The sequence below is a fragment of the Bombina bombina genome, chromosome 2 (genome assembly GCF_027579735.1).
Source record: "Bombina bombina isolate aBomBom1 chromosome 2, aBomBom1.pri, whole genome shotgun sequence".
In the NCBI taxonomy this organism is placed as follows: domain Eukaryota; kingdom Metazoa; phylum Chordata; class Amphibia; order Anura; family Bombinatoridae; genus Bombina; species Bombina bombina.
Genome location: NC_069500.1, coordinates 20,912,264 through 20,934,688, shown reverse-complemented (window position 1 = coordinate 20,934,688; position 22,425 = coordinate 20,912,264). Strand labels below are relative to the sequence as shown.

The 22,425-nt window shown below is 39.5% G+C and overlaps 1 protein-coding gene across 1 annotated transcript in view; it reads left to right on the top strand.

Annotated features, from left to right (window-relative positions):
• Positions 1-21,969, top strand: part of ARID3C (AT-rich interaction domain 3C) — a 448,387-nt gene extending 426,418 nt beyond the window's left edge. The window contains exon 8 of the mRNA XM_053700979.1: positions 13,511-21,969. Within this exon, the coding sequence (XP_053556954.1) occupies positions 13,511-13,659 (149 nt within the window). The 3' untranslated portion in view covers positions 13,660-21,969. The remainder of the gene's footprint in view (positions 1-13,510) is intronic.
• Positions 21,970-22,425: the final 456 nt, after the last annotated feature.

Below are 22,425 nucleotides of genomic sequence, written 5' to 3'. Positions count from 1 at the left end.
AGGACAAGGGTTCTACTCAAACCTGTTTGTGGTTCCCAAAAAAGAGGGAACTTTCAGGCCAATCTTAGATTTAAAGATTCTAAACAAATTCCTAAGAGTTCCATCGTTCAAAATGGAAACTATTCGGACAATCTTACCTATGATCCAAAAGGGTCAGTACATGACCACAGTGGATTTAAAAGATGCTTACCTTCACATAACGATTCACAAAGATCATCAACGGTATCTACGGTTTGCCTTCCTAGACAGGCACTACCAGTTTGTAGCTCTTCCATTCGGATTGGCTACGGCCCCAAGAATCTTCACAAAGGTTCTGGGTGCCCTTCTGGCGGTACTAAGACCGCGAGGGATTTCGGTAGCTCCGTACCTAGACGACATTCTAATACAAGCTGCAAGCTTTCAAACTGCCAAGTCTCATACAGAGTTAGTTCTGGCATTTCTAAGGTCGCATGGATGGAAAGTGAACGAAAAGAAAAGTTCTCTTTTTCCTCTCACAAGAGTTCCATTCTTGGGGACTCTTATAGATTCTGTAGAAATGAAGATTTACCTGACAGAAGACAGGTTAACAAGGCTTCAGGATGCATGCCGTGTCCTTCATTCCATTCAACACCCGTCAGTAGCTCAATGCATGGAGGTGATCGGCTTAATGGTAGCGGCAATGGACATAGTACCTTTTGCACGCCTACACCTCAGACCGCTGCAATTGTGCATGCTAAGTCAGTGGAATGGGGATTACTCAGATTTGTCCCCTACCCTGAATCGGAATCAAGAGACCAGAAATTCTCTTCTATGGTGGCTTTATCGGCCACACCTGTCCAGGGGGATGCCATTCAGCAGGCCAGACTGGACAATCGTAACAACAGACGCCAGCCTGCTAGGTTGGGGCGCTGTCTGGAATTCTCTGAAGACTCAGGGATTATGGAATCAGGAGGAGAGTCTCCTTCCAATAAACATTCTGGAATTGAGGGCAGTTTTCAATGCCCTTCTAGCTTGGCCCCAATTAACAACTCAGGGGTTCATCAGGTTTCAGTCGGACAATATCACGACTGTAGCTTACATCAACCATCAGGGAGGGACAAGAAGCTCCCTAGCAATGATGGAAGTATCAAAGATAATTCGCTGGGCAGAGTCTCACTCTTGCCACCTGTCAGCAATCCACATCCCGGGAGTGGAGAACTGGGAGGCGGATTTCTTGAGTCGCCAGACTTTTCATCCGGGAGAGTGGGAACTTCATCCGGAGATTTTTGCCCAAATACTTCGACGTTGGGGCAAACCAGAGATAGATCTCATGGCGTCTCGCCAGAACGCCAAGCTTCCTCACTACGGGTCCAGATCCAGGGATCCGGGAGCGGTTCTGATAGATGCTTTGACAGCACCTTGGAACTTCGGGATGGCTTATGTGTTTCCACCCTTCCCGCTGCTTCCTCGATTGATTGCGAAAATCAAACAAGAGAGAGCATCTGTGATTCTAATAGCGCCTGCATGGCCACGCAGGACTTGGTATGCAGATCTAGTGGACATGTCATCCTGTCCACCTTGGTCTCTACCTCTGAGACAGGACCTTCTGACACAGGGTCCATTCAAACATCAAAATCTAACTTCTCTGAAACTGACTGCTTGGAAATTGAACGCTTGATTTTATCAAAGCGTGGTTTTTCTGAGTCGGTTATTGATACCCTGATCCAGGCTAGGAAGCCTGTTACCAGAAAGATTTACCATAAAATATGGCGCAAATACCTATACTGGTGCGAATCCAAACGTTACTCCTGGAGTAAGGTTAGGATCCCTAGGATATTGTCTTTTCTACAAGAAGGTTTAGAAAAGGGTTTATCGGCTAGTTCATTAAAGGGACAGATTTCAGCTCTGTCCATCTTGTTACACAGGCGTCTGTCAGAAAATCCAGACGTCCAGGCCTTTTGTCAAGCTTTAGCTAGGATCAAGCCTGTGTTTAAAGCCGTTGCTCCGCCATGGAGTTTAAACTTAGTTCTTAACGTTTTACAAGGTGTTCCATTTGAACCCCTTCATTCCATTGATATAAAATTGTTATCTTGGAAAGTTCTGTTTTTAATGGCTATTTCCTCGGCTCGAAGAGTCTCTGAGTTATCAGCATTACATTGTGATTCTCCTTATCTGATTTTTCACTCAGATAAGGTAGTTCTGCGTACTAAACCTGGGTTCTTACCTAAGGTAGTTACTAACAGGAATATCAATCAAGAGATTGTTGTTCCATCCTTGTGTCCAAATCCTTCTTCAAAGAAGGAACGTCTTCTACACAATCTGGATGTAGTTCGTGCCCTCAAGTTCTACTTGCAGGCAACTAAAAATTTTCGCCAAACTTCTTCCCTGTTTGTCGTTTATTCTGGACAGAGGAGAGGTCAAAAAGCTTCTGCTACCTCTCTCTCTTTCTGGCTTCGTAGCATAATACGTTTAGCCTATGAGACTGCTGGACAGCAGCCTCCTGAAAGAATTACAGCTCATTCCACTAGAGCTGTGGCTTCCACTTGGGCCTTTAAGAATGAGGCCTCTGTTGAACAGATTTGCAAGGCTGCAACTTGGTCTTCGCTTCATACTTTTTCCAAATTTTACAAATTTGACACTTTTGCTTCTTCGGAGGCTATTTTTGGGAGAAAGGTTCTTCAGGCAGTGGTTCCTTCTGTATAATGAGCCTGCCTATCCCTCCCGTCATCCGTGTACTTTTGCTTTGGTATTGGTATCCCAGAAGTAATGATGACCCGTGGACTGATCGCACATAACAGAAGAAAACATAATTTATGCTTACCTGATAAATTCCTTTCTTCTGTTGTGCGATCAGTCCACGGCCCGCCCTGTTTTTTAAGGCAGGTAAATATCTTTTAAATTATTCTCCAGTCACCACTTCACCCTTGGTTACTCCTTTCTCGTTGATTCTTGGTCGAATGACTGGGACTGACGTAGAGGGGAGGAGCTATATCAGCTCTGCTGGGTGAATCCTCTTGCATTTCCTGTTGGGGAGGAGTTATATCCCAGAAGTAATGATGACCCGTGGACTGATCGCACAACAGAAGAAAGGAATTTATCAGGTAAGCATAAATTATGTTTTTTTTTTATTATTTCAGATCCCTAAGACTTACACTGTTGGAAAGGTTAGGCAATTGAGATACAGACTTCTAAGCAGCATAGAGAAAAGAGAGAAGAGGCGCCAAATGGTGTGTATCGTTTTGAATTCAGTAGGCCTTGCCCCCAAATAAAAACTACTTACAAAATTTCCAGCACTTGAGAAGTGCCACAAATGCCTTCTGAACTGTTAGCAGCCGTCCAGCTAGCTGAAATGTATCAGAACTGCGTCTATACCGTGAAGATGTAAGGCACTTGAGAAGTGCCACATGAGCCTCCTGGACACTTGTCAGCTGTCCAGCTTACTGATAGCATCGATCCCAGGTTCACTTGTTCGGCTTACACATGGGCTCCCATGCAGCACACTTAGATCTCCCTGCAGCTCAGTGTTCAGATGAGTGCAAGTCTGGCTATCAATATTGGGTGTGCAAAGTTGCTAGAAATAGCCGTGCTACTTGTACTGATTAGTTTAAAAATATATATTTATTAAAAACAATGTTACACTACGCGTTTCTCGGTTACTTAGACCGCTTCCTCAGGTGTAATTTCAGATACAAAATAGCAAAATTTTATAGCCCCATATCGGCGTCTATCCCGACCCAGGGCGCATGCGTGAGCAACTAAAAAAACCTTAGCCAATCAGTGCCTAAGTTCGATTTATCTCTGATGTAATTGGTTCTCCCTAAGGGGCTTGGTTAATGACGTGCCCGCTAACGTATGTGTGATGTTTATCATCGGCACACATGACAATTTTAAACTGCCTAAGTTCGATTTGTCTCTGATGTAATTGGATCCCACCAAGGGGCTTGGCTAATGACGTGCCCGCCATCGTATGTGTGATGTTTATCATCGGCACACATGACAGTTTTAAACTGACAGTTAAACAGATCGTAAATATTATATTGCCAAGTGGTACTGTCTCCCTAGTATTTGTAGTATTATCTATTTTTGGCACCAATTCACTAGAGTTAGTTGATCATGCATTTACATATAGTAAAAAAATATAAAAATTAATATAAAAACATACTCAAAAAGCAAATGTTATCACTCATGTCTAAACATCTATATGTATTATCTGATTTTAAAACCGCTGTGATCGGACAGATAACCATATACTAGACTAATAATAAAAGTTAATAATATAACATAAAATATATATTAATCTAAAGTATAAACATAAATCAAATGATATATATCGAATAAATTATAACATAACTGTTGCTATCATTGACAAATATTGCAACTATTAATATGTCTTATATCTTAATTAAAAGCGGCCATGTCTATATTTTCGTTTAAGCCATGGGGTTGGAGAGTCTTAAGCTTCCAAATCCAAAATGTCTCTCTCTGTCTTAGATGGGTTAACCTATTCCTACCCCATTTGGGAGCAATCTGTTCTAATGGAAAAATATTAAAAAGTTCAGTTTGTCCGTCATGACAGTTTTTACTGTGTCTTGGAACACTATGGTTGGCCACCCCATTCTTTATATTTCTATTATGTTCCCCCCATCTCTTTTTTAGGGGTCTTGAGGACCTACCAATGTACTGAATTCCACATTGACATTCAAGGAGATATACCACATAACTTGAATCACAAGTGAATCTAGAATTTATTTCAAATTCTTCCTTTGTGGAAGCAGATTGAAATTTGATCCTATTACCTGAAGTATATTTGCAAAGACCACAGTTCGGTCGATTACATCTGTAAAAACCCCTTTTGCCCATTGGCCAACTATTTGTGGTGGTTCTTGTGTTGCTCCCTTTAATATATTTCTTCATTACCACCTTGCTCGGTGCTAATTTATTTTTTAATGTAGGAGCTCTCTTAAAAGTGCAGATAGGGAACTCTTCTAAAATGTTTTTGAGAATGCAGTCATTTCTTAAAATATACCAATGTTTACACAAAATGTGTTTAATTTTATGGTGGTTACTATTGAATTTGGTGATAAATCTTAAATTGTTAGATTTGGGCTGTGTATTTGTGGATTTATTAACACTATTGCCATTAATATTCATAATGCCTTCATTTTTCTTTTTAAAAAATTCCTCTCTATCTTTAATCCTAGCTTTTCTATAACCTTCTTCAATTAGGACTCTTGGGTATCCCTTTTCTAGAAATCTTGATCTTAGAGTCTCTGCCTGATCATCATAACTATTTAAAGTAGTACAATTTCTGCGTATCCTGGAAAACTGGTTATACGGTATATTTTTAACCCAGGCTTTGTAATGATTGCTTTTATAGTTTAAATAGCTATTTGTATCAACTGATTTGAAATATGTTTTAGTGGTTACTCGTCCATTAGCATCCCAGCTCAATATTAGATCCAGAAATTCTATGGAGTTCTTATTAATATTTGATGTTAATTTAAGGCCCATATTGTTGTTGTTTAAAGATATGATGAATTCCTTTGCGGAGTCTTCAGTGCCATCCCATATCAGTAATAGGTCATCAATGAAACGGCCATAGTACACCAGGCCTGCCCCCAAAGGAGACTTATATACATAATTCTCCTCAAATATCCCCAAAAAAAGATTCGCAAAACTGGGGGCAAACCTGGTGCCCATGGCCGTTCCCTTGATTTGTAAAAAAAACCTTTCCTGGTACACAAAATAATTGTGTTTTAACACAAAAGATATGGCTTCTAGTAAAAACTGTCTTTGTTTGGACGGTAGATATTGATCTCTTTTTAAAAACTTATCTATTGCTTCTAGGCCTAGATTGTGACAGATATTTGAATATAAAGAGGATACATCACATGTACACCAGATGAGATCTCGCCCTGCTTTTTCAATTTTGGAGATCTTCGATATAAGGTCTGGAGTATCTTTGATATAAGATTCTAGACCCATAACCGGTTTTTTCAGATAGGTGTCTACATACTCGGATAAATTGCAAGTAAGATTTCCGATACCAGAAATAATAGGTCTCCCTGGTGGACACTTTGGGTTAAAGGGAGCAACACAAGAACCACCACAAATAGTTGGCCAATGGGCAAAAGGGGTTTTTACAGATGTAATCGACCGAACTGTGGTCTTTGCAAATATACTTCAGGTAATAGGATCAAATTTCAATCTGCTTCCACAAAGGAAGAATTTGAAATAAATTCTAGATTCACTTGTGATTCAAGTTATGTGGTATATCTCCTTGAATGTCAATGTGGAATTCAGTACATTGGTAGGTCCTCAAGACCCCTAAAAAAGAGATGGGGGGAACATAATAGAAATATAAAGAATGGGGTGGCCAACCATAGTGTTCCAAGACACAGTAAAAACTGTCATGACGGACAAACTGAACTTTTTAATATTTTTCCATTAGAACAGATTGCTCCCAAATGGGGTAGGAATAGGTTAACCCATCTAAGACAGAGAGAGACATTTTGGATTTGGAAGCTTAAGACTCTCCAACCCCATGGCTTAAACGAAAATATAGACATGGCCGCTTTTAATTAAGATATAAGACATATTAATAGTTGCAATATTTGTCAATGATAGCAACAGTTATGTTATAATTTATTCGATATATATCATTTGATTTATGTTTATACTTTAGATCAATATATATTTTATGTTATATTATTAACTTTTATTATTAGTCTAGTATATGGTTATCTGTCCGATCACAGCGGTTTTAAAATCAGATAATACATATAGATGTTTAGACATGAGTGATAACATTTGCTTTTTGAGTATGTTTTTATATTAATTTTTATATTTTTTTACTATATGTAAATGCATGATCAACTAACTCTAGTGAATTGGTGCCAAAAATAGATAATACTATAAATACTAGGGAGACAGTACCACTTATCAATATAATATTTACGATCTGTTTAACTGTCAGTTTAAAACTGTCATGTGTGCCGATGATAAACATCACACATACGATGGCGGGCACGTCATTAGCCAAGCCCCTTGGTGGGATCCAATCACATCAGAGACAAATCGAACTTAGGCAGTTTAAAATTGTCATGTGTGCCGATGATAAACATCACACATACGTTAGCGGGCACGTCATTAACCAAGCCCCTTAGGGAGAACCAATTACATCAGAGATAAATCGAACTTAGGCACTGATTGGCTAAGGTTTTTTTAGTTGCTCACGCATGCGCCCTGGGTCGGGATAGACGCCGATATGGGGCTATAAAATTTTGCTATTTTGTATCTGAAATTACACCTGAGGAAGCGGTCTAAGTAACCGAGAAACGCGTAGTGTAACATTGTTTTTAATAAATATATATTTTTAAACTAATCAGTACAAGTAGCACGGCTATTTCTAGCAACTTTGCACACCCAATATTGATAGCCAGACTTGCACTCATCTGAACACTGAGCTGCAGGGAGATCTAAGTGTGCTGCATGGGAGCCCATGTGTAAGCCGAACAAGTGAACCTGGGATCGATGCTATCAGTAAGCTGGACAGCTGACAAGTGTCCAGGAGGCTCTTGTGGCACTTCTCAAGTGCCTTACATCTTCACGGTATAGACGCAGTTCTGATACATTTCAGCTAGCTGGACGGCTGCTAACAGTTCAGAAGGCATTTGTGGCACTTCTCAAGTGCTGGAAATTTTGTAAGTAGTTTTTATTTGGGGGCAAGGCCTACTGAATTCAAAACGATACACACCATTTGGCGCCTCTTCTCTCTTTTCTCTCTTTTGAACAGAACCTGTGATTGCCAACACCTTTCTGGAATGAGATTGCGGCCTGGAGATTATAAATACCTCTGAGAGTGTGGACTATCATATTACACATTGTTAAAGAGATAGTTTATTTATTATAGTCAACTATATCATATTAAGATACTCTTAACCTACCAAGTTTTAAATTTATTTGTAGGTTGTTTTTATTATTATTGTTCTTGTTGTATTATTGACAATATTTACAACTTTTTCTATGACAGTTTTGCAGCACTATTGCACATTAGTATTGGCGGAACATTGCTAGTAATTAAGGGCGCCTCTAATTTTATTTCTAATAATTCTAAGCAGCATGCCTCCTGCTCCTATATTTAACATTGTTAATGTTAAATAAAGTTGCATGGTGACGTCATCACGTCATTGCGCATGGCGTCACCCCCCGCGTAAGGTGAAGCCCCGGCGATGCCTATCATTATGCAGGCCCGATCGCCGGGGTAGGAGCCGGTGGGAGCCCCCAGATCTCCCTCAATTTGGGAGAGTGCTAGTGACGGCTCCGAGCCGTCATTAGCACCTGACAATTTGTGACGGCTCAGAGCCGTCATTAGCACTCAAGGGTTAAAGGGACATGCAATTTTAAGCAACTTTCTAATTTACTTCTATTATCAATTTTTCTTCGTTCTCTTGCTATCTTTATTTGAAAAAAGGCATCTAAGCTAAGGAGCCAGACAATTTTTGGTTCAGATCCTGGACAGCACTTGTTTATTGGTGGGTGAATTTATCCACCAATCAGCAAGAACAACCCAGGTTGTTCCCCAAAAATGGACAGGCTTCTAAACTTGCATTCTTGCTTTTCAAATAAAGATTCCAAGAGAATGAAGAAAATTTGATAATAGGAGTAAATTAAAAAGTTGCTTAAAATTGCATGCTCTATCTGAATCACGAAAGAAAAAAATTGTGTTCAGTGTCCCTTTAATAACAGAATTAATAAATAATGATTAATAAAATAGTGAATCCATCCTCTTTCTAGTCAGGCAGTAGTTACTGGTTTGATATCCCTTCAGCTATTATAAATTCTCCTTGGCATCTTTCCCAATCCCTGGAGCCTGCACTTTCTGTCAGGGCGAGCTAAGGACACCCACTCTAAAGATCAGGCCTAGATAAAGAGGATTACAGTACTGCTGGCTGTGAGGTGCGGTATATCGGAGGTGCATGGGAATTAATACACACTCTCACTTTATTGGACTTCCTGAGGTTTTGTGTACACAGGACATATCGCCTAAGCTGATAATCCGGCTGTCAGTCAGTTACTGCTGAAGTGCCTGTGCCCTGGGTCTAATGAGTCTGTTTGCATGTAATGTTTATATTGGTGCTGTTGTTCTGTGTGTAAATTTCACTGTGCATCTGCGTAGTGTTGTTTAATTTCTAGCATTTTGCTAGTGTCTGCATTGTCATTAGCATTGAGGTATTGTGTATTAGAGACGTTATTTGCTTGTAAAATGGGAGTTTGCTCTTTTCTGAGCATTAGGCATCAGCAGATGAATTTGTGGGGTTGTGTTCTTAGGACCAGCATCCCAGTACTGATATATCACACTCATAAGAAGGCAAATAAGATGCATTTGTAATTCAAGAGAATATTGCGACCGGCACTATAAATATATCATATTTGTGTAAAAAGAAAGGTCAGTAGTATTTGTAATATTGTGCCACATGACTGTGTCTTCTAAACATCTAATGCTTATAATGCTAGATGCGGAGGAGTATGCTTGCATATAATGCTAGATGCGTAGGAGTATGCTTGCATATAATGCTAGATGCAGAGGAGTATGCTTCCATATAACGCTAGATGCGCAGGAGTATGCTTGCATATAATGCTAGATGCAGAGGAGTATGCTTGCATATAACGCTAGATGCGCAGGAGTATGCTTGCATATAACGCTAGATGCGCAGGAGTATGCTTGCATATAATGCTAGATGTGCAGGAGTATGCTTGCATATAATGCTAGATGCGCAGGAGCATGCTTGCATATAACACTAGATGCGGAGGAGTATGCTTGCATATAACGCTAGATGCGCAGGAGTATGCTTGCATATAACACTAGATGCGCAGGAGTATGCTTGCATATAATGCTAGATGCGCAGGAGTATGCTTGCATATAATGCTAGATGCGGATGAGTATGCTTGCATATAATGCTAGATGCGCAGGAGTATGCTTGCATATAATGCTAGATGCGGATGAGTATGCTTGCATATAATGCTAGATGCGCAGGAGTATGCTTGCATATAATGCTAGATGCGGAGGAGTATGCTTGCATATAATGCTAGATGCGGAGTATGCTTGCATATAATGCTAGATGTGCAGGAGTATGCTTGCATATAACGCTAGATGCGCAGGAGTATGCTTGCATATAATGTTAGATGCGGAGGAGTATGCTTGCATATAATGCTAGATGCGCAGGAGTATGCTTGCATATAATGCTAGATGCGGATGAGTATGCTTGCATATAATGCTAGATGCGCAGGAGTATGCTTGCATATAATGCTAGATGCGGAGGAGTATGCTTGCATATAATGCTAGATGCGGAGTATGCTTGCATATAATGCTAGATGTGCAGGAGTATGCTTGCATATAACGCTAGATGCGCAGGAGTATGCTTGCATATAACGCTAGATGCGCAGGAGTATGCTTGCATATAACACTAGATGCGCAGGGGTATGCGTGCATATAACGCTAGATGCGGAGGAGTATGCTTCCATATAACGCTAGATGTGCAGGAGTATGCTTGCATATAATGCCAGATGCGGAGTATGCTTGGATATAATGCTAGATGTGCAGGAGTATGCTTGCATATAATGCTAGATGCGCAGGACTATGCTTGCATATAACGCTAGATGCGCAGGAGTATGCTTGCATATAACGCTAGATGCGCAGGAGTATGCTTGCATATAATGTTAGATGCGGAGGAGTATGCTTGCATATAATGCTAGATGCGCAGGAGTATGCTTGCATATAACGCTAGATGCGCAGGGGTATGCTTGCATATAACACTAGATGCACAGGGGTATGCTTGCATATAACGCTAGATGCGGAGGAGTATGTTTCCATATAACGCTAGATGCGCAGGAGTATGCTTGCATATAACGCTAGATGCGCAGGGGTATGCATGCATATAACGCTAGATGCGGAGGAGTATGCTTCCATATAACGCTAGATGCGCAGGAGTATGCTTGCATATAACGCTAGAGCCACAGGATTATGCTTGCATATAACGCTAGATGCGCAGGAGTATGCTTGCATATAACGCTAGATGCGCAGGAGCATGCTTGCATATAAAGCTAGATGCGCAGGAGTATGCTTGCATATAACGCTAAATGCGCAGGAGTATGCTTGCATATAATGCTAGATGTGCAGGAGTATGCTTGCATATAATGTTAGATGCGGAGGAGTATGCTTGCATATAATGCTAGATGTGCAGGAGTATGCTTGCATATAACGCTAGATGCGGAGGAGTATGCTTCCATATAACGCTAGATGTGCAGGAGTATGCTTGCATATAACGCTAGATGCGCAGGAGTATGCTTGCATATAACGCTAGATGCGCAGGAGTATGCTTGCATATAACGCTAGATGCGCAGGAGTATGCATGCATATAACGCTAGATGCGCAGGAGTATGCTTGCATATAATGTTAGATGCGCAGGAGCATGCTTGCATATAAAGCTAGATGCGCAGGAGTATGCTTGTATATAACGCTAGATGTGCAGGAGTATGCTTGCATATAACGCTAGATGCGCAGGAGTATGCTTGCATATAACGCTAGATGCGCAGGAGTATGCTTGCATATAATGCTAGATGCGCAGGAGTATGCTTGCATATAACGCTAGATGCGCAGGAGTATGCTTGCATATAATGCTAGATGCGCAGGAGTATGCTTGCATATAACGCTAGATGCGCAGGAGTATGCTTGCATATAACGCTAGATACGCAGGAGTATGCTTGCATATAACGCTAGATGTGCAGGAGTATGATTGTATATAAAGCTAGATGTGGATGAGTATACTTGCATATAACGCTAGATGTGCAAGAGTATGCTTTCATATAACGCTAGATGTGCAGGAGTATGCTTGCATATAACGCTAGATGTGCAGGAGTATGCTTGCATATAATGCTAGATGTGCAGGAGTATGCTTGCATATAACGCTAGATGTACAGGAGTATGCTTGCATATAACGCTAGATGCGCAGGAGTATGCTTGCATATAATGCTAGATGCGCAGGTGTATGCTTGCATATAATGCTAGATGCGCAGGAGTATGCTTGCATATAATGCTAGATGTGCAGGCGTATGCTTGCATCCTACTTGCATATAACGCTAGATGCGCAGGAGTATGCTTGCATATAACGCTAGATGCGCAGGAGTATGCTTGCATATAACGCTAGATGCGCAGGAGTATGCTTGCATATAATGCTAGATGCGCAGGTGTATGCTTGCATATAATGCTAGATGCGCAGGAGTATGCTTGCATATAATGCTAGATGTGCAGGCGTATGCTTGCATCCTACTTGCATATAACGCTAGATGCGCAGGAGTATGCTTGCATATAACGCTAGATGCGCAGGAGTATGCTTGCATATAACGCTAGATGCGCAGGAGTATGCTTGCATATAATGCTAGATGCGCAGGTGTATGCTTGCATATAATGCTAGATGCGCAGGAGTATGCTTGCATATAATGCTAGATGTGCAGGCGTATGCTTGCATCCTGCTTGCATATAACGCTAGATGCGCAGGAGTATGCTTGCATATAACGCTAGATGCGCAGGAGTATGCTTGCAAAGTATAAAGAAAATTAATTGTGATTGACAGGAAAATGTTGTCTCTATGTTAAAGGGACAGTAATGTCAAAATTCATAATTCAGCTGGAACATACAATTTTAAACAACTTTCCATTTTTCTTCTATTATCTGAAAAAAAAACTGAGAGCTAGCTTATGATTGATGGCTACACATATATGGCTCTTGTTATTGGCTCACCAGATATGATCAGCTAGTTCCCAAAGGATACCAAGGGAACAAAGTAACTTGCTAAGTTGCTCTATCTGAACCATGAAAGAAAAATGTAGGTTTTATGTCTAAATATAGGGCTTTTTCTGGCAAGTCAAAAACACGTTCTCAGATCCAAGAAACCTGCTATTATGATCACTTTGAAACAAAAAGTGAAATTTCTTCCTCTGATAACCCACTGAAAAAAATCAGACGATAAAATGTTATCGACCCCCATGTTCTTAACCCTTTCGTGACAGGTAAATTTGTCTACAACGGAACAACGTTCCGATGTAGACAAATTGAAATCCTGCGATCGTGCACACGATCGCGAGATTTCAGTTATGGGATCGGGTCAGGGGGCATCCCTATGACGCTAGGCACACCCTCCAGACCGTGATCATATCCAGGAAGCGCCGTTGGCTTTAGGACAGCCAAACGGCTAGGACGTTTTATTCCATCCTAACAGTGCTAAAGCCCTGCACAGTTAGGACGGAATAAAACGCCATACCGGGTTTAAAAGGTTAAACGGTTTAACCATATCTAGTTATAAATTCAGCAGAAGTTGTGTGATCAAGTCATTGTTTACCTGGTATTCCCCCCTCCCCTTCGTTCCCACAGTCCCACCCACCTTACTTATAATAGGTCCATAGGCAGCTACAATAGGAATTGTCAGCCACACACCTTGGATATATGTAAGTTATTCAATGTCTGTAATACTGATTTTATTCTGTTTTTCCACAGGTGTGCTCTTTGCTCGCAGGCCAGGACCTCCGTCAAGTTCCAGCACTAACTCCAGCAGTAACAACGCTCTGTCTAGCCCAGTTCCAGAACAAAACAAGCCACCAACGTCTTCATCACAGGCACACACTCCGCCAAGCTCTTCTCCATGAATCTGCACAATGTGTCCTCAGCCGCCCCTTCTCCCTTGCACTGCTGTTCTAGGAGCTTCCTTGGTGGGTGGGGAAGATTCCTTATTCAGACAGCTTTCCCCAAGTTTCTGATTAGAGAGCAAGACAGCACGAGGACACCTGCTATATGACTTATGAGCCAGACATGCATCTTAGAACCTTCAACCGCTACAGCCTGAACGCTCTGCACACAATGAGTTAAGGAGTCTGTTGCACACTGAGCATGTTCCTTTCAAAACTGGAGCAAATGAAGCAACTGGGTGAGGAGATATTGCGCAGGCATGGAACACACGGCCGTCCTGCTCCCCCCTTTGCATCTGCCCACTGGGTGATGAGATATTGCGCGGGCATGGAACACACACCTGTCCTGCTCCCCCCTTTGCATCTGCCCACTGGGTGATGAGATTTTGCGCGGGCATGGTACACACGCCTGTCCTGCTCCCCCCTTTGCATCTGCCCACTGGGTGATGAGATATTATGCGGGCATGGAACACACGCCTGTCCTGCTTTCCCCTTTGCATCTGCCCTTTGCTAGGCACAGGTTAGTGTCTACCTGTGTGACCCTACCTCTAAACAACTCACCTGGTAATCATCACTCATTAAAGAAAATCCTAGTGCACTTACCTCTCGTTCTGATGCACAATAACCAGGAACTTGATGCACATACTTTTCAAAGAAATAAATACTCTTTATCAGTGACCTCCAGATGTCCTTAGTAAACTGGACATAAGATATTGTCATCTCACATCCTGAAATCCCAGAGAAGAACTCACAACTATGTAGCTTTTACCAAAGAGAAAAAAAAAGAAAACAAAGACTTAATTTATTCAGTGGTACCATATCAAGTAGAATAGATAAGAGTGTTTTTTTTTTTATTATTTTGACGTGTTTGCAGAATTGAATGTTGTCTTATTGCTAGTGTCACAAGGTATCTTCCAAGGATTGGCCTCTTGACGTTGTAAACAAATAATACCATACCACCTTAACAGATTTTCATGGTAATTACCAATGACTCTAGTGAGCCTTACAGGTGACTCAATTATCAACCACAGTTACCTCGAATCCTTCAACATTCTCAACAAATTTAATCCCGATGTGCCCTTCAATTTACCAAAGCCAAATGCAGAAAAAAGAATATATCTTACCATAACCTCCCTTTTTTAATGCAGATTAATTCTACTTAGGTAAAAATGTAGTATTTTAATATGGTCTTTATAATATTAAACTCTGAGAAATAAATGCTGTGGAAATTACACTAAACTTAATGGAACATTTCCCTTGAAAAAAATGTATTTGTGATAAAGCTTTTTTATTCTGGCACTGAACAGAACATAAAACCCTTATATTTGTTCAGTAAAAAAAAGTTCTATGAATGTATGTAAAATAATATTAATAGTTTGCTGTTTTATTTGTGATAAGGTGTAATCATGCACAGATTACTATAAACGATGTTATATGAACTTGACATAATCAGAAAAAAAATCAGAATAAAATAGCTCCAGATCAAATACATTTTTTTCTCCCTAGTCTCTTTTTTTTAACCAAAGAGGCTGAAGCCAATTCTGGTAGCAAAGGGTTAAATACGTGTTATAGTCAGAGAATATGATTGGCTGAGTCGTGGATGGTAACCTGAATTAAGTGATGGTAACTTCAGAAGTGATCTTTTTTTATTCAGGTGCCATATGGGAAATAAAATTGATTTGCTTGCAAGATTATAGGAACTGTAGGTTAAGGGGACTAGATGGATTGTTATATGATAAACTGACCCTTCTTCTTTCACATGCCACTGCAAAATGGTAATTTAATGGGACATTTACTGTAAAAAAGGGCATTTATTGTGTATTACAGTTTTTATAAAAAAATAGATGCCACCTGTGTTAAAAAACAAACAAATATTTTTGTGGGGTGTGCCACTGTGCACCAATAGGGGTAGGAGTGTTCCTTATCAGCCAGTGAGCTACCGGCCCATGGACTACCTGTATACAGACACGCCCTTCATGTTAGTTTCATAATCACAAAATGTATTTATAGTTTCTGCTGTTTGTTCCCATCTAAATGTTAATAATTGTGATGGTTATGAATGGTCGTTGTGCCAAATTAGTGAACACATCCTGCTGTAACAGTTCAGAAATGGTAACATTTATTGTCAGCATATAGTGTCATGTGGGTATATACAGAATTGCAACCCTAAGTTACTGGCACCACATGGGCACCAGTCTGGGTTTGTAAAGATAATGTGTGACAGACAGTGGCAGCTCTATGGGGGAGCTATGCACCTCCAAATGCACATTGAGCTGTCAAGGGCTTCATATATTATGTTCACCACTTTTGTTAGCCCCACAATATTATGTACTAGAACTGCCACTGGTGACAGATGTAATGATTCTGTGATCTGCTTGTTTATACACCAGGAAAGGGGGCACCAATGTCTTATAATGCAATGAGGCGTGCATGTGCACCTGCAGTTTTATAAATAGATAAACATTATATTGAGAAGTAGCTCCCTTATTGATATTTGTTTTGTTGGCGAGGTGTAATATAATTATTTGTTATCTTCATTAAACACTTGCACAAGAGAATTTGTGCTGTGGGTATAAATAAAAATATTACAGTGATAGGGATAATTCATGTAAATTACACAATCATACAGATAATCCCATATACTGGCACAGGCATACAGATAATCCTATAGACTGACAAAATTATACAGATAATCCCATAGACTAGCACATGCATACAGATAATCCCATACACTGGCACAGGCATACAGATAATCCTATAGACTGACAAAATTATACAGATAATCCCATAGACTAGCACAGGCATACAGATAATCCCATACACTGGCACAGGCATACAGATAATCCTATAGACTGGCACAGGCATACAGAGAATCCTATAGACTGGCAGAATCATACAGATAATCCCATAGACTGGCGCAGGCATACAGAAATTCCAATAGACTGGCACAGGCATACAAATAATCCCATAAACTGGCACAATTATACAGATATTCCCATAGACTGGCATAGTCATACAGATAATACCATAGACGTGCACAGGCATACAAATAATACCATAGACTGGCACAATCATACAGATAATCCCATAGACTGGCACAGAGATACATATAATTCCATAAACTGGCACAATCATACATATAATCCCATAGACTGGCACAATCATACATATAATCCCATAAACTGGCACAATTATACAGATATTCCCATAGACTGGCATAGTCATACAGATAATACCATAGACGGGCACAGGCATACAAATAATACCATAGACTGGCACAATCATACATATAATCCCATAAACTGGCACAATTATACAGATATTCCCATAGACTGGCATAGTCATACAGATAATACCATAGACGTGCACAGGCATACAAATAATACCATAGACTGGCACAATCATACAGATAATCCCATAGACTGGCACAGACATACATATAATTCCATAAACTGGCACAATCATACAGATAATCCCATAGACTGGCACAGGCATACAGATAATCTCATAGACTGGCACAGGCATACAGATATTCCCATAGACTGGCATAGTCAAACAGATAAACCCATAGACTGGCACAGGCATAAAGATAATACCATAGACTGGCACAGGCATACAAATAACCTAAATAAATGGCACAAAGTCTGATCCTGTAGTTAGGTAATCCAGGCTCCTACCGCTGGCAACTGTCATACTCGACACTGTGACTATTCTTTCATCTGGGAAGAATCAATACTGTAAGCCAATTGCACGTAATCAGTGGGGCTTATACATTCATGTACACAAGGACAGACTCTAGTGCTCATTGGCTGTCAGACATGCACACATCATGGCAATACATTTGATGTTTATAAACATTAATAGCGTACTTTTTGAAGGTTGAAAAAATGTCATTAATGGAGGGGTTGACAAACCATCACTGCATGGTGGAACCATTTATATATAGATATATGCAGAATAACCCAAAAAGTTAGGAGCCAGGGTTGAAATTCTATGAGCCCTGACTCTTGCATTTGTCAAGCCCTGCATTAATGTCAAATATATTTGCTAAAATAATAAGACTCAAACATTTGAGCACTGAGCTCTGCTGTCACCTGAGCATTTTTAGGTGGTTTATATAGAATAATTATTGGAGCATTTTGAAATGAATGGGTGTCTGTCCTTGGCATCTAGACAGTGTATTGAAGGCATCCCTGTAGACCAAGGGGTTTATAATTTGTTTACTATATTCCCAGTGAAGATTTGATTGCACTTTGTGTGCCATAGTCATGCACAGCCTCTCGGGCTAGGATACAAAACTTGCTCACCATACTATTTTTAAAACAGATATTATTTTATAAATAAATATATTGTAAATAAAGATTGAGTCACCAAACTAAGATGACATTTTAGCTATTTGTATCTGGGCTGTCATAGCTGATATTTTGGGTCGCTGTCCCACTGTCACACATCTCTACTGAAGCAGAACGGGTAGAGAATAAAAAACAGAGACTCGCATATCTTTAGAAATCTCTGGTGCACTTTTTGTGCTGGTGTTTCAAAAACTGAAGATCTTGTGTGATACGGAAATGTTTTTTATGGAAAACTGTGCCCCTAATTATGTTTTTAGTAATGAGTGGCACTTTTTAAAAATGTTATTATAACAATATAGTTTGCCTGTAAGTTATGAATATTGTAAAAATATTTTATAAAGTAGTGAATGATGTTACCATATTTTATACTGGAAGTGACTTGCTTATTTGTTTTTTGTCTTAACCCTTTACACATCACAGAGGCCAGTAAGACATTCTGGCAGTGAAAGGGTTTGGTCACCAAAGACTAAAGTATCATATTTAACCCTTTGCATGCTTGAAGGGGCAGGAGTTTGTTGCTATGAAATTTGATGCAGCCTCACAGCAGCCGAGGGGTTAACAGTGCTGTCACTTTCCAACATTTAAACCTGATTATACCTCAACTCTGCATTACTTCTAACCTTTATTTAACTGTATGTTATCAGATATCATCAGTCCAGTAAAATTATTTCATTTCTGTGTTATGCCAAAAGGGAAATCTCACATCTACCTCATTCATATATAGTTGTAAAAATCTATAGTTCTACAAATGTAAGTGATTGAACCAGGCTCCTTGTGATGGTAAAAGCCGTGTTTAAGAGGGTACCAGGGATACCCCAAACCTCACGTCAGTAGGAAATAGTGCATTGCCGTTTCTTACAACAAAACATATTGTCTAGGGCAGCATTGATCTATGAATGTCGGAGAGCTGCTTTGTAACCCTGTGCCTTTAATTTACAAAAGCCAAAGTAATGATTTGTCTAAACAATATGTAAAATAAATGTCAAATTGGCGCACTGCTGCAAAATGTACAGAGTGATGGCTTTTTATATTTGTATGACGGCGTGAATGTCGCTAATGTTCTTAACTGGTGAGCCCATAGTTGGTTAAATTAATCAGCATTGGACCCTGTAAAATATTAGAATGAACTAAATAATGAATACACGGAATATGTTGTCTCTCAGTGATACAAAATATATCCCACGTTTCATTGTTCAACATTCTACATGGAATTAAATTAGCAGAGCTTTCCCTTCACCAATCAATCTTACCAAATAAATATGTAGAAACACCAATGAGAAACTCTGTTTTTAGGATTTGGAATAGTGTGTCTCTATCTTCTCTCTATAGTGTGTCCGTATCTTCTCTCCATGGTGTGTCCGTATCTTCTCTCTATGGTGTGTCCGTATCTTCTCTCCATAGTGTGTCCGTATCTTCTGTCTATAGTGTGTCCCTATCTTTTCTCTATAGTGTGTCCCTATCTTCTGTCTATAGTGTGTCTGTATCTTCCCTCTATAGTGTGTCTCTAGCTTCTCTCTATTAGTGTGTTTGTATCTTCTATCTATTAGTGTGTCTGTATCTTCCCTCTATGGTGTGTCTCTATCTTCTCTCTATTAGTGTGTCCGTATCTTCTCTCCATAGTGTGTCCGTATCTTCTGTCTTTAGTGTGTGTGTATCTTCTCTCTATAGTGTGTCCCTACCTGCTCTCTATTAGTGTGTCTGTATCTTCCCTCTATAGTGTGTCTCTATCTTCTCTCTATTAGTGTGTCCGTATCTTCTCTCCATAGTGTGTCCGTATCTTCTGTCTTTAGTGTGTCTGTATCTTCTCTCTATAGTGTGTCCCTATCTTCTCTCTATTAGTGTGTCTGTATCTTCCCTCTATAGTGTGTCTCTATCTTCTCTCTATAGTGTGTCCCTACCTTCTCTCTATTAGTGTGTCTGTATCTTCCCTCTATAGTGTGTCCCTATCTTCTCTCTATTAGTGTGTCTGTATCTTCCCTCTATAGTGTGTCTCTATCTTCTCTCTATAGTGTGTCCCTACCTTCTCTCTATTAGTGTGTCTGTATCTTCCCTCTATAGTGTGTCTCTATCTTCTCTCTATTTGTGTGTCTCTATCTTCTCTGACCATTCAGTAGGACGTTTCTTATTTACAAGCACAACTCAGAAGTGGCCCTGAACTAGGTGTTGAAGGGGCCATCTGCCACTGCTTCTTTAATAGGACACTTTGTGACTGCAGGATATTTATGTTGTTTTGCTATAGAATAACATAGCAGCCAAGTATAAACATTTTAAAAGAAATTACATGTTTTTTGCTACAACTGTTTTTCAATAGACAAACTCCACCCACTATTTTCCTCATCTAGGCTTTAGAGTGCAGAGAAGGCTAACCACAGTCATTATGTTAGTATGAAGTGCACTGTTTTACAGTTGTTATCTGTTGAAGCCAGTCAGGGACATATAAGAAGCAGGGTTAACTTGTGTTGTCACCAGGGTGCATTTTCAGTTCTGAGAATTAGAAATCCACAATTATCAGAGCTAAATTAGATGAAAATGGAACAAAATAAATAATGAAAGTATGTTGGTTTGCACGTGTGACCATGCTACCTCAGTCACCTCTTATGATCACATTTTCATGATAGTTAAACAAGGACAATTGCAGACAGAGCTAACAATCATCTCCAAACAAGTTGTTGAATTCAAAATGGCCGCCCCAAACCTGGTGTATTGGTTCATTTAGAGAAGACTGTTTGAGCTGTTGAACCAAAGATCTACACTGCACACAATTATTGTTGACTTGAAATCATATTGTTTAAAAGACTTATGAATGATGTAATTATTATTTGTATGTTTTATATTGCTTTTTTTTTTGTCATGCTTTGCCTGTAGAATTCAGTCTCTGTCGGCTTAACTACTTTTTAAAGAATGTAACTTGAGCCATATTGTAGGTTTTACCATAAATTATAAAGATTTATCATTAATTTCTTTCAGATCAAAGGAGCTTCTAACATATTTCAGTGTTTATTCTAATATAGGGACAATTTATCTTCTGGTTAAAAAAAGCTTTCACCATTTTTTTTCCAGCAAAATTCTCCATTAAAGCTTTGGAGAATATTTGTGATTATGTGATAAGCTTTTTTTAAAAAAAAGTATATGTTGTCCCATAGTAAATAAGTCACAGTGTAACTGCACAAATATGCAGCTGATCAGCTAACCACTGATAACCAAACAGCCAATAGGATTGCCTTATTATATAGGCTAATCACTGATAACCAAAGAGCCAATAGCATTGCCTTATTATATAGGCCAATCAATGATAACCAAACGGCCAATAGGATTGCCTTATTATATAGGCCAATTACTGATAACCAAACGGCCAATAGGATTGCCTTATTATATAGGCCAATCTCTGATAACCAAAGAGCCAATAGCATTGCCTTATTATATCGGCCAATCACTGATAACCAAACGGCCAATGAGGTTTGCCTTATTATATAGGCCAATTACTGATAACCAAACGGCCAATAGGATTGCCTTATTTTATAGGCCAGTCACTGATAACCAGGCAGCAAACATAAATGTATCATATGAAATATTAAAATTTGCCCTTCAGTTTAATTGCACTGTGTGGTTGATATATCTAGTGTAGAGCACTGTCTGCTGGCTCTGTGTACTATATGCTAAATACATTAAACATGAGTTGTCCCTTCAGAGCTACTGTAGTTAGTTTTCGCTGGACATGATCTACTTAGAAATAGTTTAAAACCAAAGAAGAAAAACCTGCAGTCTGGCTTCATGTTCTTAAAGTTTTTTTCTCTTTTTTTGTGTCTGCCTTTTTATTAATCCAGTGCTCATTAGGTAAAAAATAATAGAAACAGACTGGATTGTGGTGCTCAGGGGAATAAAATAAGTTACAATAATAAAAAAAAGGTTAAATATTTTACTTTTCTGATGTCTTTTTTTAATGTTTTGGGAAAATGTACAAAATAAATAAAAGGTGTATTACAAAAAATACATCCTAGCCGTATTAGCTGTCAGCCAATGGAGTTTGTATAAACCAATTCTTATGAAACAAATCTGCATATTCTGCTTATTTTCATCTTGAATGCTAATAATTTTAACCCTTTGACTGCCGTCGTGGGTAATGTGTTGCTGCTGTCAGCCGCAGCCACTGGTGCAAGTAAAGTGCGATTATTCATTTTAATATTAAGGCAGAAGGAAGTCCAATAAGGTGCAGAAAGATGTGTGAAATTTGTTAGTTTTCTTATAAATATTAACACTTTATATAAAAACGTGTGAAAGTGTTCAAAGTGAGGGAAATTATCGTTTTAAAGGGACACAAAACCTTAAACATGTTCTTTAGTGCTTCAGATAAAGCATACACGTTTTAACAACTTTC